General features: G+C 32.4%; 2 protein-coding genes across 3 annotated transcripts; one reads left to right on the top strand and one right to left on the bottom strand.

Moving 5' to 3' along the window:
* Positions 1–5027: 5027 nt before the first annotated feature.
* On the top strand, positions 5028–12044 carry LOC130636578 (neurocalcin-delta-like). Of its 2 annotated transcripts, none has more exons than XM_057446338.1 (3): positions 5028–5254; positions 10934–11187; positions 11519–12044. In XM_057446338.1, exons 1-3 carry the CDS (start codon positions 5169–5171, stop codon positions 11827–11829), a joined length of 651 nt encoding a protein of 216 aa, XP_057302321.1. In that variant the 5' UTR covers positions 5028–5168; the 3' UTR covers positions 11830–12044. The 2 variants fall into 2 exon arrangements, with proteins under 2 accessions (XP_057302321.1, XP_057302322.1); XM_057446339.1 differs by lacking the exon at positions 5028–5254 and adding an exon at positions 6308–6545.
* Positions 12045–14423: 2379 nt separating this feature from the next.
* LOC130636579 (leucine-rich repeat-containing protein 40-like) lies at positions 14424–16970 on the bottom strand. The gene has a single exon (XM_057446340.1). It carries the CDS (start codon positions 16791–16793, stop codon positions 14922–14924), a length of 1872 nt encoding a protein of 623 aa, XP_057302323.1. The 5' UTR covers positions 16794–16970; the 3' UTR covers positions 14424–14921.
* Positions 16971–19518: the final 2548 nt, after the last annotated feature.

A 19518-nucleotide genomic window follows, 5' to 3' on the forward strand; every position in this document is an offset into this window, starting at 1 on the left:
ATAATGCTATTTCAACTCCAATAAACACTATTTCAAGAACAAAGTAATGCTAACATAACTTCCAAAGAAGAATTTTGATAACGAAAAAAAAAGATTACGAAATGAAAAAAGAAAAAGTACATAAAATAAGGTTATTTTTGGCCCTCCCTGACGAAATCTAATTATACACACGCTTTTTATTTAAAAAGAAGAATATGCTTGATAAGAATATCAGGCTGGAAATTCAGATTAAAAACATTAGGTCTTTTTTTGGAACAATAAAGGAATTAGGATAACAATAAGCCTACTGTGAATTTTGATATTGTTATAAAATAAACGTGTCACAAATGTATTTCTGTAAAAAAGTAATTCGTTACTTCATGCGAACATAGATGCACGATATACTTTTTGATTGGTTACATCAATTGTTAATTGCTCACGTGGTCCTTTTTTCTTCGATGTTTTAAAGGCCAACGGTTTTCACTCTTCTGAAGAAATATTTATAAATACCCATCTACAAGATGTGCCCATTGGTCGAGATTTGGGGGTTTCTTTTTTATTATTTTGTGATAACTGGTTGATTTCAATAAGGGGTTCGCTCTGTCTGTCGTATGCTTTTTATAAGAATGTACTTTATAAGAATATCAGACTGGGATTTCAGGTGCCTAGTCCCCAAGGCTCTTCTACGCCTATGGTAATCTGACGGGGTGCCGTTTGGAGAAATGAGAATAACCTATTATTGTTACAACTTTTCGAGCCATTTGTTGTGTCATGTCATTGGGGAACTTGCACAAGCTCTAAATTTACGACAGTGTGTTTGAGATTGTGCATAGAAGCTGCTTTAAAAATTATCCCCACTGAATTTCTTCTCTTAGCACGTAAACTCTATATGCAGGATGGTTATGATCTAAGTCTGATGCATAGTCATTTTCTCAGATATAAGCGGTTAGGGCTATAAGAAAGCGGTAAGTATACAAAAACAACAAAACAAAGACACTGATCATCTTTTTGCCTAAAAATAACATGCTGTGCAAAATTTTTCGTCTGCAAATCCACTTTATTGCGCTGAGAGGTTGTTGAAAAATTCTGTTGAAGGCAAATCTAACAGACTGACTTACAGAGGTGTCCACCTTTGACGGTATCCTCTTTAGGGAGGTTTCACTATATTTTCTGGCTGATGTCCAAGCCTGACCATCTCACGCAAAAAATCATACATGGCTGAAAGTTCCACACTAGAAATTTATTTCCCTCATCTGATTTTATTTTTCATATACACAGTTCGTGCTTTAACAATGAACACCCAGGAAATCTTTGCACGGTTCTAAAAGATTGTTTTAAATTAGTTTTGGAAAATTAAAAAAATCAAAGCCAAGAAAAGCCATAGATTCTCCCCAGCTGTTTCTATTGATGTTTAGGAATTCTTAAATAAGCAATGTGATGGAGAATTTATGATAAATTCTAAGGCAAATAACACTCTGTTCATTAATATTATTTCTTTAAATTTTTTTAAGAAAAGAAACGTTTTCAGAACTGATCAGTTTTTGTTTTCTTCTTCTTCTTCTTCTTCTTCTTCTTCTTCTTCTTCTTCTTCTTCTTCTTCTTCTTCTTCTTCTTCTTCTTCTTCTTCTTCTTCTTCTTCTTCTTCTTCTTCTTCTTCTTCTTCTTCTTCTTCTTCTTCTTCTTCTTCTTCTTCTTCTTCTTCTTCTTCTTCTTCTTCTTCTTCTTCTTCTTCTTCTTCTTCTTCTTCTTCTTCTTCTTCTTCTTCTTCTTCTTCTTCTTCTTCTTCTTCTTCTTCTTCTTCTTCTTCTTCTTCTTCTTCTTCTTCTTCTTCTTCTTCTTCTTCTTCTTCTTCTTCTTCTTCTTCTTCTTCTTCTTCTTCTTCTTCTTCTTCTTCTTCTTCTTCTTCTTCTTCTTCCATTCTATTTTCCTCAATATTTCATTTCTATATTGTATTATTTAACTCTGTATGTCACATCTGGTTACTTCTGTTGTTCATACTACTTTACAAATTGACTCAATGCAAATCTGATAATTTCGATCGGCTAATTAATTTTCTTAAGATTTCTCGAAATAGGTGGGCTAGTCCAGCATTTTGGTTCTATTGTGCGTTGTTGACATTAAAGGGAAGATATTCATGTATAATTTATTACGTGCTAAAATATTCAGCTTGAAGATATTGTTTTGGTTCATTATCAGCTTGTAGACTTAGTAAGATGTGAAAAACATATTGATTTTTAACTTGTTTTTTTTTTCTACTTGGTTTGAATAAATTCAAGTATAGTGGTGCTGACAGAGTATACATCAGTGTCGTGAGTGTAAGAGGTCTGTATTAGTTGCAAGAGAGAATAAGATAGAATACAAAAATGTTTATTGTTTGAATCAATAATTAATTTTTATATTTTTATTTAGTTGATGTTGTTGTATCTTTGAATATATCGTGAAGATTCTAGAACTATTTTATCTGTTTTCTGAACGGTTTTTTATTTTAAACTTTTAGAAAAGTTTGTATTTTATTATTTTCATCATATTTAACAAAGCGTAAGAATTTTTTTGGTTTTCTTTTTCTTTTTTCCTATTTTTTTAAAAAAAAGCGCATCGCGAAAAATAAAATTTGTGTTTCGTTGTTTTGAGTTTTTAAGTATTGTTGGTAACCCAGTGAAAACGACAAAAAAGGTCATTATTTTAGTTCTTTGTGACAACATTTAGGCATTGTGGATGGTAAATCGTATTTGGGACAGAAGGATGACTAACTGCTCCGCAACTTAATCACATTTTATATAAAAAATTTATTCCGAACTTAACGCCACTATGTTCGTGAATTTAAAAAAAGGGGGGGAGTCAAAATTCACCAAAGAAATATTTTCCAAAGGTAGAATTAAAAATAGCAGCGAGTGTCTAATACACTAAACAAATGTAATAGAGATGTATTAAATAATAATAATAGTTGAAAACGCCTTATTTAAGTGAGTCAATTGTTGTAAGATATTAACTTTTAACCCCTGCTGTTACAATGTATCACCGTCACTTATTGTGGAACTCGCTTTTCGGATTGTTTATTATTTGGGTAACTTACACAAGGGACCGAACTAATGAAATTGTTTTTAAACACAAATAATAAAATCTTTAATATCTTAGATATCATATTGAGCTTCCAAATATAAATAAAAATGAAATATAAGTGTTTTAAATATATTTAATATCCATAATTAAACAAGTACTTACCTTGAGTTTAAAACAATCTTTCTGTTAGGAAATTTTTAAATTTTGCATAGTAGCATTGTATATAATTACTAATCATCGCACGGTACAGAGTAGAATATGGCTTAAAGGTTCGCAAAATAACTTGATAAAATGTCAGAACTTGAAAAGTATATGTCATATTGTACGAGGTTCATAACTAGTTTATCATTAATGCGAAAAGTTATAAAAAAAAACGATATACGAAATAAATCTTTACACTTTGTAGTAAATTTCAATTGGAGGCGGGAATAATTGACACATTATTTTGATGAAATAGATAACATTCGAGAAAGTAAAAAAACAAAGGAAACAAACAATAAAAGTTAATTAACCGTGACTATTACATGATAAATTTAGTTAGTAACGGTTGTTTCTTTATGAAATTTAGAATTTTGTTTTATAAAACACGGAACATTTTATAGAGATTTGTTATAGCCGTCGTCGAAAAAAATTGTGGAGAATTTAATTGCAATTACATGTGACAGGCAGACGCACACACGGAAAAATGAAAAAATCTCTGTTTACATATACAATTCTTGACCCCAGAACTCTTAGATATAAACTTTTTAATTTCAAATCGCTCTGCGGGCGAGAATCGTACATTTAGATCTTTGCTCGTAATTTTTTTGTTTTAATAACTTTCAAAATTATTTTTGAAATTTGAATATTTTTTTATCTCATACCCAGACTCCTGAAAATTTAGCGCGTCATATTTTACATGTAACGTCTCTTCTCTTACACAATCAGGTTTGATTTTTCGTGCTAAATAATAAACCCAGTTGTGACAACACCAATGATCTTTTTTCACTTTTTTTATTAACTTTTTACAATTAGTAAATGTGACATTTTGCAGGAATTACAGCTGCTCTTGTTGCCTTTGCTTCCTTATTAACCCAAATATTATGATGCTACTGGTATGTGCATATTTAGCATAATTTATTTTCCCGCCAAAATTTACTTTACATGGTTTTTTTATAGAATGTGGGCGTCTTACACTTGACCGTTGCGTAGTCCCTTCAATTTGTGAGAAAAAATATTTTACCAAATTTTACCAATTTAACGTGTATCATGAAATTGCACTTGCAAGGTTTTACTCCTGCAGTTAGCGGAATATTATTTTTGTAGTAACTGAAATCACTAAAAGATGGATTTAGATTTAAGGAGACTTCGGTTTACTATTTATCGTTACTCGTTCTCCATGCGATTGGTCGTAAGTAGTGCTCCTCTAACATAATAAAGCCAAGTTAGGTCTTTGAAAATTTTTTTCCATGACTAGAAAGAATCATGCCTGCATGACGATCATATAACAATTCCCGGTACATCATTTTATTTTAACCTTGTGCCAGTCGTCAGACTCTTCTTAAGCCTTAATGCTTTTTTTGTTAAAACCAAGAAATTTGGCTTTAACTATTGCCTTTTGTTGTTGTTTTTTTTTGTTTTTGTTTTTTTATGTAAGTAAGTATGCCAGTAAGTAAGTAACGGGAAGTTTAAACATCCTCGGATATTCCACCCTAACGGCAGGTTCTCCTTCCCCTTCTACGACAACTATGTTACATTACCCACTAAAGATACGTAAAGCATTGCTATAACTTGCTTGCCAGACAAGATCATTCCCGGCTTAATAAAAAAAATGTCCTTAAGTTTGATTGTACGAAAAATTCTGACATGAAATAACATTTCCCCATTTTTGTTGTGATTTTAAGGAAGAAAATAGAACATTGGTAAAATTTTAGTCTATTGCTCTTCTTCAACTGTTATTTTTATTAAAACAGTGTTATTATGAAAAAAGTGATCAGGGGGAGTCTAAACATAAAACTTATATAGTTAAGTAATGTATGTAATATATTTTTGATTTGTTATTCAGATAAAAAACTCAATAAAATAACTAATTTTTTGGAGTTTTGGAAAAAGAATTTAACATGTAGCGAGCAATGATCACGTAAAGCATTATGGGAGCAAAGGTCGATAAAGAAAGGGCTGGCGCTGACAAACCGATCAGAAAATTGTCAGCATGGAGGAGGTTGAGCAGCATAAGGTGAAATAATTATTTTTTGAGTTATTTGCTTGTTGTTGTTGTTGTTATTTGCTTGTTGTTGTTGTTGTTATTTGCTTGTTGTTGTTGTTGTTGTTGTTGTTCATGTCTTTCTTGTTTAAACTTTTAGAATTTGCCAAGTTTTTGTACCGTGAACTCTATCTTTAACTTAAAAGGAAGGAGAATATCTGTTTTAAGTAGGGCATGTGTTTCAGATAGGATATATTTGTTTCTGCTACAGAAGATGTGTTTTAGAACGGAAATATGTGTATCTGAAAGAGAATATGAGTTTCTGATACGTCATATGTGTTTCAGATAGGTCATATGTGTTTCAGATAGGGGATATGTGTTTTAGATAGGAAATTTGTGTCTTAAATAGGATATATATATATATATGTTTCTGATAGAGAATGTGTGTTTCAGGTAGGAAATATGTGTCTAAAATAGGAAATATGTGTTTCTAATAGAAAAATTGTGTTTCAGATAGGAAATATGTGTCTCAAATAGGAAATATGTGTTTAAGATAGAGAATATGTGTTTCTGATAGGTCATATGTGCTTCAGGTGGTGAATATGCGTTTCGGATAGAAAATATGCTCAAGTAGGAAATATGTGCTTTTGATAGAGAATGCGTGTTTCAGATCTCTCCTGGAAATAACCAGTAAGGTTTCATGTAAAGCACTTTTACTTGTACCTGTGAACATTCACAACTTAAATCCCAGATGCTTCATTCCGAATAAGGGACCAATTTTTTTATATTTGATAAATATTATGTGAAACAATGGTAAACAAATCGAAATAAATAATTTACTATACTTTTGAATGAGTCATTTATAGTTAATGTGAAAAAAATAATAAAAGATAAAATATGTAATATGTAATATACGAAGCATGGTTGAATAATAAAAATTTTAGTGTTGAGTGGCTTGTATGTTTTTAATTGACTTTTACATTTTGTTTATTATTTTCTCTGGTTACATTTTGTTTTGTTGAGCGTCCCACAAATCTATTTACAATTTTTTTGTATGTTTTTTTTCTAGGATGCTTTTAAAGTAAAAGAAAAATATTAAAAATGGATAGTCATATATAATTAAAGAAATAAAAGTTTTTTAATAAAACAATGAGGATTTTTTGTGTTTAAAATTAAATAGCGAAAACATTAAAAGAAAAGAAAAAAATTATTTTTTTTGTTGATTCTTTCTTTTTCATATAAAGAAAAAAAAATTGAGAGGGAGCAAAGGAAAAAGAACAGAAATTCCAAATTGCAAGAAAATGATGTGAGACTTCAGACAAAAGTAAATGCTTTTTTTTCTTACTTCAAACACTTATTATTTTTTCTTCGCATTCCCTTTCAAGTAACACACTGAATAGATTTTAAAGAAAATACTGTCTTTTCTCAATGTAGTGGCTACAACCGTCCACAAGAATATTTAGACAATGGCACTTCTTTTGTAATTTTAGAAAAATTGGCGAACGGCATCAACTAGCAAATCCACAGCCGACAAGGTGTGGAAATGCTACTTTTTTAGATGCGTAGAGTCGCTCCTTTTATCACGTACCCTTTACGGAATAATCCACGTCAAAATTTAGGAAAAGTATTTACACTGTGGTCAGTATCATTGAGAGTTGGGATCTAGCTAAAATGAGATCTTAAGTCCTTTGAAATGGTGTGAACAGTATAGAAATGACCATAGAGGTATAAGAGTTCTTTTATACCTCCATGAAATGACCTATATAGTTAATTTTAAGGACGGATCTCGAAGTTTGTGTCAACCATATGTCTCAATATATTTTGTGGATGCTTGTAGAAAAAAATATCCTTTTTCACACTATTCCTTACAACTTTTGTAACACATCTTAGTCGTTTAAGTCACTTTTAGCTGAAATTCAGCATATGATCGGTGATGCTAATTTTGTTAAATTTTGTAAATTTATTTCTAATTGATGCCTTGGTGACATAATGACAGCTTGGATGATGCCATTCATAATAACCCTAATTATTGTCAATTAGACTGGAAAGATATTTTTTTACTCTTTACTGTACCTATTTTTTTCTAGGTATATTTTATACCAGAGCTTTAATAATACCTGGAGCTCCGGTATAGGGGCACAAATTATCCATATAATTAGAGACATTAACGATTTATAACTCAGCATGCAAGCGTTATGTAAAAAGGTGAAAAGCTTTAGTGGTAACAGAACAAAGAAGAAAATTAATTACCTTATCAGTTATACACTCTTTGATTTATTAAGCAACGCAAACGTTTGTCAAGTATTCAACGTTGCTCATACCTTTGTAGTTTTACAGACTCGTCTGTTGCTAACTTACTTCTTACTCGTTGCTTGTTGACTACGTACTTGGATAGGCTACCTACGTAAATATTTACGTGTTTGCTTGAACAATTAAGCACCAGTCAAAATCAAACTTTTAATTTACATGACTTCTAAAATAAGGACAGTTTCAGAAATCATTACTGTTTATGAAATCCCTTTTGTAGTCTTGTTTGTTTGTATTCTTGTTCGTTTGTTTGTTTACTTGTTTGTTTGTTTATTTTTTTACGTACTTCAGGCTTGCTGTTGTTTACGAAGTGCTTCTGTCCATTTTGAAGGATTTAACCCTTTTCGGTCCGGGGGCGAACTTAAAACTTGCAGCACAACTTTGTTTTATTAAGAAGAAGAATTTTGCACAATTTGGACACGTGATTTATCCTATTTCCCGATTTTGTCGGATTATACCCGAAAATCGGAAAGAACCGAATTTTTGGGCCATTTTTGGCAATTTTTTATGCGATCCACGTAAAGACTGGAAAATATTTTAAATAACTTTTATTTAGCTTTTAGGAACTTCAAACAGAATGCAAAAATTCGCTCTGGAACAAAAGTAATTAAATTTTAAGCAGATAATGGCATTTTTAACAAATTTTAAGCTTCTGATGACGTCACAGAAAATGTGCTGAGCAAGCAAAAATTTATTGCTGCTATTTTGTTCTTTTTATGACTTACTATAAGTGTGCCAAGTTTTATTCAATTTGAACAACCCTATGAAAAGTTATTGAAGAGGGGGGGCATTCCGCTGCTGTTGTCATACACTATAGCCCTATAGCTTTTCTCTGCATGATCTTTATTTTGCTTCAATGTTACTAGTGCTTAATTTGATAATACATCTTACATACAATATGGCGTTTTTTAATCTCCTGCATTTTGTGAAGGCTTTCGAGCGCAATAACCAATATGACCTCATATTTAGATGAAAATCTTACAATTCTGGACAACTTCGGACAAGACAATAAAGTTTAAAAATACATAAAATGGATGCATGAAGGAAGTACACCATCTTGTTTCACGTTTGTGTTATTACACACATTTATGCACTACGAACGTTTCGCGAAGATCTTTCCGCGAAATTTTTCCCCAAAAACGCAAAAGCGTTTCTTAAAAATTTCGTGTTTTTTTCTCAAAACGCGAAAGTTTCTGCTCGCGTTAGTTTCTGCTCTTCAATTAACATATTTGGAATCCAAGATTTTTAATATTAAATTTTAATAACTTCTTTTTACCTGAGTATTAAGACGTCCGAAATGTACGATTTCTTTATTTTCTTATTGTCCACTTCTTAATCTTTTAAAACAGTGTTCACCTCTATATAGCTATTTTATACTGTATAACAAGAACGAGCACTACATTCAAGCTGACTATTGGTGTAAAAGTATTCAGGACTGGAATTTGAGAAAGGTAGCTAAGTTTTATTCCTATGTTTTTCCCAAGTGCAGCCTCAAAGAAGTTCCAATTAAAACTTTTAATCAATTCAGAAATATTTTGCTTCCACTATCATTTCTCATGCAGCAACGGAAGATTCTGTCCAATTAAAAGTACAGAAAATACCAATCTTGTCCCCAACGTTTTTAAGTTTCCCTTTTTGGGGAGGACCCGACGTGAATACTTTTTTGATGCTTAGAACCCTTTGTTTTATAATACCCAGCTGACCGTTCCTGTCCCCAGAGCTTTCAGAGTTGCCAGAAATTGTAACCTTTTGGTATAGAAAAATAGTTAAAAAATATTTTTCCCATTCTCTTGGATATAAAAGGAAGAAATCCCTGGAAAAAAGAGTGGAATGCAATAATTTTGACGCATTATTTTAATTAGCCGGCTAGTTGAACAGAATGTGAAACATTCCCAAATTTTCCTTATCTGCTTTAAATTGGAAGCAAACATCGCATAATGCTTTTGAATAAAGTTTTTAAGAAAAAATTAATGGAAATTTTTTTAAAGTTCCCAAAAATTCCAGCACACGCAAAAGTAGTAGGGGAAACAATACTTCTATTTTGACCTTTTTAAATTGTTTTCTTTCTTCGCAGGCAGGCTAACTTGGAAACATTTTCTGAGCAAAGAAATACCAGTAAGGCTTATCTTACACTACAATCCCAGACAAAATATGTCGTCAAAACTCAGAACAAGTACACAACTATCATAACATCCCCCCCTCCCCCTATATCAAAGCTTCTTCCGGGCTCACAACACTGTCACAGCACTGATATTGGGGGGAGGGGGGCAAATTCACAATTTCGACATATATTTTGTCTGGGATTGTAGACGAGATATTCCGAGTGGAATAAACTTATGAATTTCAATTGGTTGATAGGATTTCTGCCGCTCGAAAGTAGAATTGTTTTTTATCTTTAGAGACGTCGGAATGTTCTGTCAGCCAATCGTTAGAATCTTTAATTATTTTTAATTTTTTTTCGCACGGAACATTTCGCCTAGCGACAAATCTGTAGAATTATTTAACACTGAACCAACCTGTAAAAAATCTGTAAAAAACCTGTAGAAAAGAGCCCTGGGATCTAGGTGGACACTTAAACCCAAAGGCGAAATTTAAAAACATAATCAATTTTTAAGGGTGGCTTTCCATACAACTTAAAATTTACAACCTCGTACCCAAACTGATAAAGAACATTTAGTACAAGAGGTAGAAGAATTCATCAGCTTGTATTTCCATTCCTTTCTTTTTTTAATATGTTTTTACTTATCTTTGTTGTTAGTTATTTGTTCTTATTACCCTTTTGTCTTGCTTTTACTTAAAAGTCTATGTTTTGTTGTGTTACTTATCGACTTATATTTATGTTAAAATTAATTATTCATCTCCTTTATGCTTAATTCTATTTTTTTATTTTTATGCAAAAATAATTGGAACAAAATTGCGTTATATTGAAAACCACACGGTTATTACAAGTACATCTCTAACGAGGCAAAAAATATACTCTAAATATGTTAGAAATTTTTGCGACCAGCAATTTCTATAAATAGCTTCATCCGCGAAAGTTGATAGATTACGCTTAAATTTGTTTTCACGAATCGATAATCATAGTATTAAATGTTACCATAAAAATTAAATCCTTGGTGAATATGAAGGTTATCGCTGGTATCGATGTAAAATTAATTATTACCAAGATTTATTTCGCAAATTACAAAGGAACTTGCGAAAGTTTTATTTCGTAAATAAACAGTCAATTGGAGAAGATTAAGTAGTTCGGTGTTTCTCTTATCTGTTGATGCGATATTTTTAATAGTTTCTTTTTGCTAGCACCAGTTATTGCTGTTGTTGTTGTTGCTGTTGTTGTTGTTTGTTGTTATTGTTGTGTTGTTATGACAACGTATATTATTTCTGACACAATTTTCATTAATGTAGGAGAGGTAATCAAATGGGAAAAGTGAACAGCAAACTACCACCTTCAGAATTACGCGATTTATTACTACGGACACATTTTACCGAACAAGAATTAAAGGATTGGTATAATGGATTTAAACGAGATTGTCCTGATGGTAGATTAACACTAGAGCAGTTCACAAATATATATAGTGAATTTTACGGAACAAGTGAAGCAAAAAGATTTGCCGAGCATCTATTTCGTACATTTGATGTGAATCAAGACAACAGAATTGGTAAGGTAATTTACTAGTGACAGACTTAAGTATATTATGTTAAAAAAATTTTAGATCTTTGATTGAAAAGCTTTTACTAAAATTTATTTTAATTTTTTTTCCGATCTAAAAAGTTTCATCATCTCAAAATCTTTTGTATTCCACGACCCATGTTTTATTTTTTGCTAATTTTTTCTAATTTTTTGTTAATGCTCAGTTTTGCTAGTTTTTGTATTAAAAACTTACATGAATCTTTCCCTGCTTTTCTTGCCTGTCGTTCTTTAAAAACTTACGACGAAGAAACATAAATACTACCTCTGTTATAAACACAGTTATCTGTTACTCCTTTTAGATTTTCGAGAATTCATTTGTTCTCTGTCGATAACAACACGAGGCACATTTGAAGAAAAATTAAGATGGGCGTTTGACGTATACGATATAGACGGTAACGGAGCTATAACTAAAAATGAAGTCTTGTGTATAGTAAAGTCTATTAATAAAATGATGGGTTACATTAACGATAGAAATGCGAGTGAGGAAAAAATATTAACAATTTTTCGTGAGTTTGACACTAACCACGACCAGATGTTGTCATTGGAGGAATTTATAAATGGCGCGAAACAGGATCAAACGTTCGTGCAGATGTTGCAATGTAACGATTAGCAGAAATTGTTGTTGGTCGAATTTTTAAATTGAATTAGTTATTTTTTTGAGAAATATTCGTTTAAAAGATATGTTCATGGAGACGAGGTTTACGACCCGTGACTGATTCATTTCATGTGACGCGCCCGCGACATGAATATAGTGTAAAGTGTTTTAAGATGTAAATAGAAGTATATGTAAAATTTATTTAGGGAGATAAATTTTGGGTAACAAAATTTCGTTGTTGCATTGTTATTCAATTCTCCTCATCAGAAATGATTTGAGATGCGTAGAGGGGGGGGGGGGGGGGTTACGAAGCAAAATGTGAATGACGAATTCTACGGAGAATATCTTTGTGATTTACACGTAAAACGAAAAACGTGTGTCGAATTCAAAATACTGAATGTGAGCACTCTTTTTAGTATTAAAAGCAAAACAGTTATTGTTATTTTGATTTTCTTCCAGTAATAAGTCCTTCTAAGAATAAATGCGTTTAAAGTTTACAGTAAAATATTTCGCTGCTAAAAAGTAGAAGCTGCTACTTTAAAAGGCAAAGCGAATTTATTGAAGCAAAATCAAAACAAACAAAACTGCGCGTGCTCAGATACATTTTACCGGCGAATTCACCGTCCGAATCCTCAAGGATCACCTAACTCGCCACCAAAATCTTTGAACTTTCGTGTTGGAGGTGATTTAAATTATTTCATTTCGGCATTTAGTTAATTCTTCGAACAGTTCTGCATTCTTCGGGCGAAATGGAACATCTTTTTGATTCTCTTATTCAGACATTTTTATCCTCGTGTTTAGTAGGTTGAATGCTTGAAATGTGTTAATAGTTTTTTTCAGGGCCTTTTTCGGCTTCTTTGAATTCAGCACATGTTTATCCGATACAATCACGACAAATATATGTGTCTGTCTGTAAATGGCAAAATGGACTTACTTTTACCAATTGAGACATTGTCACATTTCACGTGAAATGAATGTCAATAGCATACGTAAAGTTAACGAAGCCATCGCTTCGGACTTTATAGTTGGAGACAAAAAATATCTTAGAAACGGGTGAAAATAACTGATGTCATCTCCTGCGATAATAACTAGGGATCAGCTGAGAGTAAAATTGGTCAAATTCTCCAAAGCCAGGCCAATTTATCCAAATTTGAACCAACGAGTTGATGACGTCAGGGAAAAACTTTCAACCCTAATATCTCTTCTCTAAAAAATAGAAGCAACGACCAAGAAAATTTCTAAATTAAATTGCGGTGTGTCGACATGGCGAACCTTTTCATTAGTTTTTGCGCCTAAGAAGTGGATTTTTCACGGGTTTATTTGTTGTACGTTGTGTTTGCATTTGTTAGCTACCGTGTAAAAATATACACATTATGCATACATTTTTCAGTATACTGTCTGTCTATCAGAGGTCTTAAAATATAACTTAAGGGAAGAAATTATTTGCGGAAGAAATTTGTGCGGAATTTATTTTTGCGGATGAGTGACCCAAAAATGGCAGGTTTTGCGAAATAATTTTTTGCGAATAGCGACCTCAAAAGAGACATTTTGCAAGATGCAAGAAATTTGGTAAATCGAAATTCGGGAAAAACCTAATTTAGTACCTAAGTGTATACAAAACATCCGATTTATGGAATATCATCTCTCTATTTTTCATCAAAATATCAAAAAAAGAATACTAAGCTGTAACAAATGTAGGATCAAATATCGTCACTAAAAATATCGAAAATATTTCTACATTTTTACTTCTTCCTTTTTCAACTCCTTCCTTACTTTCATGTTGTAGAGATAAAGAGGCCTTTAAATGCAAAGCAAAGTCAACAGATCGATTCTTTACGCATAAAGTATTTCGAAAAATTTACGGAATTTATTTTTGCGGATGAAAAATTTCACAAGTTTTGCGGCATTTATTTTTGCGGATGCCTAAAATTTCTTTACTTCTGCGGGATTAATTTTTGCGGATGCTGGCAAAATCCGCAAAAATTAATTCCACAAAATAAAGTTTTGCAAAAATTTCTTTCCCTTAAGGTAATACTAAACAATAAAATCGTAAGTGTGTTCAGTGAGGAAGCAAAGACAACACGAGGACCTGATTTGTTAAAAATGCTATCATAAATAGTCTAAAGGTAATTAATACCTCTAAAAACATTGTTACTTTGTATGAAATAATTTGGTACGTTCTTGTGCAGAATTTAGAGGAAAATACAGAGATTGCGGAGTCAAAATATTTCAAAGTTTCTTTTACCAGAAAACTTGATCTAAAAGCAAGGTAAGCGTTTCTACAAAATAAATTATGGATATTGAATATTTGTAAGGTACTTTTCTGTCATTTTAAGTTGTATTGGGTCTCAATATGTTACTCAAGATGACTTAAGATGTTGTTTTTGTCCTCGTTGCTCATAAACTCCCCCCCCCCCACCATAATCTCCACTTTAGTGAAAGTCACTGAAGTCAAAAATTAAGGTTTTGTATCCCTTTAAAAAGGTTAATTTTAATTGGAAGTACGAGTGGCTATGCTGTAGATGGTAAACTTGACTTGGAAATCAAAACATTTTCTGCCTGAGAAAACAGGAGTCAAAATTGGTGCTTTTACGCAAGACTGGTTGAGATATTAATAGGGATAATTTTCTTCATATTTAAAGAACTACAAATTAGAAATTTCATATATATAATACTTTAATATAGAGCTTCATAATTTCAAATTATATTGCATAATTTTATGTCAGTTTTTTTATATACTTATATAAAGTAAAATTCTCGAACAATTTGACATGCACATTTTAAGAAACCGGTGTCACTAAGGCAGGTTTTCCAACAGCCACACAGGGGTCAATTGCTTAAAGATTTTAAGACCCACTGCTTGGTTTTTACTAACCTGATGCATAACCTATTTCTCAAGCATATATCTAACGAACATTTAGAACAGGCATTCTTCTTAAAGTCAATAAAATTTTCTTTTAGAAATCTAACTAAAAACCCAAGAGATTACATATAATATTGCAGCTCAACTCAGTTAAGCCGATGCTTAAAAAATATTATAAAAAAATATCTTAGTATATATATATACTATATTATAAAAAGTTCAGTTCCTCTCATTTGTTCTACGTCTATCTTGGTATTCGATCTCTTAAATAACTTAATATAAACTGTGTACCCTTCGTCATTATCTGCGGACGGGGATTTCGAAATGAATTCCCATCAAGAGTCAATGATTTTAACCATGACACATTCCCCAGCTGTGGCGGTATCCGCGCAATATTGTTGTTCGAAAGATCCAACGTATGCAAAGTTTTCAGCTGCAATAAATCGTCAACATTTATTTCACTAATTTGGTTGTTTGCTATTATTATTGTCTGCAGTTTTGGGAGCTTACAAAGTATGGCTGGTATTGCAGCAAAGCGATTAAATGTGAGATTGATTTGCAATAGATGAAGCAGTTGTGTCATCTCGGTTGGCAAAACTGACAACATGTTTTTGCTTAGCTCTATGAAAGTCAGCTTAGTCAACATTCCAATTTCCGCAGGAATGGTAGATATTTTATTTTGTGACGCATCCAGTTCATGCAAAGTTTCAGCATAATTAAATATTTGTGCAGGAAATTCAGTCACTGTGTTTTTCGAGATGTTAATGTGTGTAACCTGTGCACCAGGCAGCCAAACAGAATTGGGAATCACTGCAGTTCCAGAAGAATGGTTCAAAACCTTTGTTGTTGCAATAAGATATTGGTCTACAACTTCTTTACTAGGTTCCTTAACAGCTGGCTTATTACTATCATTCACTGACTGCTGTTCTGACAGAACCTCTCTTTCACTTATTGTATTATTATTTTCCGACTTTTTGATAGGAGCCTCTTCTGTTTCAGGAGTTGGCATCCTACTTTTTAAATATGAAAGAATAGCTTGTGTACCCCTTGCAACAATATCTCTTCTGATACCACGTAAAGGATTTCCATCCAAAGCCAATGATTTTAACGGCATGTTACCAATAACGTATGGTAAACCAGATAAATTGTTATTGGTAAGATCGATGCGTTCGAGAAGCTTTAATGTTGGTAAATTTTCTGGGATAGATGAAATATTATTGTCACGTAAATCTAAAGAAACTAAATAAGGAAGTTTCTCCAAAACAGCTGGCTGAATTTCTTTAATGCGATTGTAACCAAGAAACAATTGTTTGATATTGGCAACTTCAGAAAAGATTGTAAATTTATTAATTTGATTGTATCGGCACTCCAATATTTGTAAAGAAGTGAGTTTTCCAAATCCAGTGGGAAGCTCACTCAACTTGTTTGAACTTAGATCCAAATCAATAAGGCATGTCAAATTTTCAAAACCAATCGGCAAACTTTCAATTTGATTTTTTGATAGATTTAACTTTTTTAGGAGTTTTAAGTTACCAAAACTCTCTGGCAGCATAGTTAATTGGTTTTGCATTAAATCAAGCTCTTCTATGTTGCATAAATATCCTATGTCCTCTGGTAACTGTGAAATCTCATTAGAAGTTAATAATAAGGCCTTTAAACTTGCAATATTACAAAAAGTTGAAGGAAATTGGGAAATCTTATTGTGACTTAAATGCAATTTTACTAATTCTGTAAGATTTCCGAGCTCTTCTGATAAGGTTTTGATGAGATTATCATGAGCGTCAAGCACTGTAAGTGCTGGCAATAGTTTCACGTCATCTGGTATTTCTGTAAGCTGATTTGACGCTAAAATAAGCTTCCGTAAATCAACTTGATCCCACCATCTCTCATCAGAATCCCCTAGAGAAGCAACTTTAGCTTCCTCTGGAATTTCAGTATTTATTTTCCAAACTTTTTCTGGTACTGACGTTAAAGATCGATTTGATAAATTTAATTGTCCATTGTGACGAGCCCCTTTCAGCAGAGCATAAGGAATGTCGTTTCCACCAGCTTGCTGCTGGCCAAATTCACCACCAAATGTTTTTGAAAAAGCTTTGTTCATACGTCTTTTGTTCATTTTCGAATTTAGCAGGAAAACATAGATATATACAAAACTGTATGTTAAGTGTTTTGTATGTTGAGTGCAAACTTGATTAAGACAGCAATAAAATAAGAAGTGTAAGCACTAGACATTGCCAGAACTACACCCAAACAAAAACAACATTGGCGCCAGCATCTGTTTCGAATTACTTGCCTCGACTGCCCTGAAAAATAAACGAGACCGAAGCCGTACACGCTTGTTCTTTATTTCATTTCCCAAACTTCTGCGTTTACATAGCGGGGCTCGCGTCTACGGAATCCTCTTCCAAGTTCACTTCAGAGGAATTCATTTGCAGAGACCCAGACGTAAAGCTAAGGAAAGCTAGAACACCAATCCTTATTCTTTTATGCTAGTTCTATATATCTGGTTTTATTTGTGGTAATCACGATGCTTATTATATAAGATAAAGTAACCTGTGTTGTTTAATTTTTTAAACTTTAATTTTCTACATTTTTTTGTAGATTTATCTTTATTATTGGTTTAAAATATGTCGGTTGAAAGTAGTGACGAAATATTTGACAGGTGAAGAAAATTTTAACCGACGAAATAAAAGTCCAACGAAAATTTTTATCTGGCGAATATTTTTAACTGACGAAATTTTTACCTAAATTGTTTTTTAATGAAAATTAGTATATTACTATTAGCGATTTTAAGTGAGATTTGCGACAGGGAAGATGAAATATAATAAAACAAAAATCAGATTTTCCATTTCAAGTAAAGATATTTAGTTTTCTTAGAAAAAATTGCATGATTATTTTGTTGGCTGAAAAACTGTTAAGCGTGTACCAAGAGAAATATCCACTTCTTTATCAAAGAGGAAGAAGGAAGTGTCACTGGTGTTCTCAAATCAGTCAATTACAAGCTTTCGCCTATTCCCTCTGGAGAGCTTGAGGTTCTATTACTGTTGAACTTTTCATGTCTCTAAGATTTTTATTCATCTGACTTTACGGCAATATTTCACGATGACGTGAGTTCATCAGAGATGAAGAGTGCGATATTGATCTCGACATCACATTGAGAGAGTGGAAGAGGATGCTAAAATACATACCAATAACGAATTAACAGCGAAAATGGTGAGGGAAGACGTTAAAGCAAATAATTAAAAAAAATTTTTTTTTTCCAATTGGTTAAAACATTTCGTCGGTTAAAAGTGACAAAATTTAGGCCACGTTACGAAGTTTTTGACCGACAAAATATTTTAACTGACGAAATATAAGTCCAACATATTTTTAACCGATAAGATAATCTCATTTTAAAATGATTCAGCTTTCTAGTATAAATATATAAAGGGTTGCAGGGTGGGAACAGGTTCCAGTTCGCAAGCGAAATCCATGAAAAATATGGAGAGAACTTTTTTCCCCTCCAATAGACAGTTTAAATAAGATCTTATAAAAAGTTCCTACAGTAAAATCTTGACCCCCAGAGCTTTCTTTTTACTTTTTGATATATGCGCCCTAGATACTCAACCTCGTCCCCAGGGTTTTTTGCCTTTTTGACATCAAGACGGGCGGCTTTGGCATAGGCAACAAACTATAGGAACGAGGATGCCTAGCTACTATAATATTGTGAAAAAATAAGCCTTTGGAAAACATATATACAATATGCATTCGCTTATAGAGCGTATAAACAGCAAACATTTTGCAGCATGCGTAAGTTATCTTATAAGTTTCTATATTTAAACGCACTCTTTCATTCCGGGGTTTTTTTGTTTGTTTAACAAAAAATCTAGAAAAATCGGAGAACGAGAATCAAAAAATCCGAATACGTGCTTAGTAAAAACCGTGATAGCATTTTCATACCAAGCAGAAATAAAGGTTAACTGTGTTGTAGTGTTTTCAAATTTGATGAATCAAAAAAACATCCATGAATAATGGAATCATAACATATTTTTTTTTCAGGAGCTTTTTTCTTGCCGATTCTTGCTTTTTTAGAATCAATGTACCTTAAAAAATAAGAGGATACAAAGGTTGGATATTTTCAGTTTACATTTATAGTTGAGATTGTTGTATAAAGAGGAGAATTCTCTGAACTCCTTTGCATGTGTTTTTTGCTTTCCATTAATTTTCACAAAAATCTTGGCAACATTTTGTCTGTAAAAAGTGCATTTCACCAAATTTTTAACCGACTTTTTTTTTGCCAACCTTTTTTATTGATAATTTACTTAAAAAAATCTGGTCACAGGGAACTGTTGGAACTTCTTGCTGGTCTGTACTTTTTAACGTGGGTCAGTTTGTGTCAGAACTGTTCAAAGTTTTGACGAGAATACTCGCAGCAAATATGTAGCTGAAAGAGGAAATTATTCTGTTACATATATATCCAGGATAACCATATTAACGTTTAAAACATTACCATGAATGTGTATTCGATATTCCAGAGTTAAAGGAGGAGATTAACAACCGCGAACACCGCTAAATTGAAATTTAACCCTATTCGGTCCGGGGGGCGGATTTCGCCCCCCCCCCCCCCCCCCTTACGTTTTTTTTTTAATAACTCCTGATTGCTTTCTTATATAGCTATGATACTTACTGAGTTTCAACATTTATCTATTAGACACCTGCATGCTAAATTTTTAGGTCCCATACCTTTCAGAGGCTTTGATATTGACCATTACTCGAAACTACCCCTAAAATCTCTATGAAATCCTTATAATGGGGAAAATATAATAACTCCTGTTAGGATTATCCTTAGAACTTGAAACTTG

This window comes from Hydractinia symbiolongicarpus, chromosome 3 (genome assembly GCF_029227915.1).
Source record: "Hydractinia symbiolongicarpus strain clone_291-10 chromosome 3, HSymV2.1, whole genome shotgun sequence".
Lineage (NCBI taxonomy): Eukaryota > Metazoa > Cnidaria > Hydrozoa > Anthoathecata > Hydractiniidae > Hydractinia > Hydractinia symbiolongicarpus.

What these genes read in the sequence shown, in the direction of transcription:
- LOC130636578 (XM_057446338.1), top strand. Translation starts at nt 5,169, where the DNA reads ATGGGAGCAAAGGTCGATAAAGAAAGGGCTGGCGCTGACAAACCGATC. An exon ending in AGGAGGTTGAGCAGCATAAG is followed by an intron (nt 5,255 to 10,933) that starts GTGAAATAATTA and finishes TCATTAATGTAG; the next exon opens with GAGAGGTAATCAAATGGGAA. An exon ending in GAATCAAGACAACAGAATTG is followed by an intron (nt 11,188 to 11,518) that starts GTAAGGTAATTT and finishes TACTCCTTTTAG; the next exon opens with ATTTTCGAGAATTCATTTGT.
- LOC130636579 (XM_057446340.1), bottom strand. Translation starts at nt 16,793, where the DNA reads ATGAACAAAAGACGTATGAACAAAGCTTTTTCAAAAACATTTGGTGGT.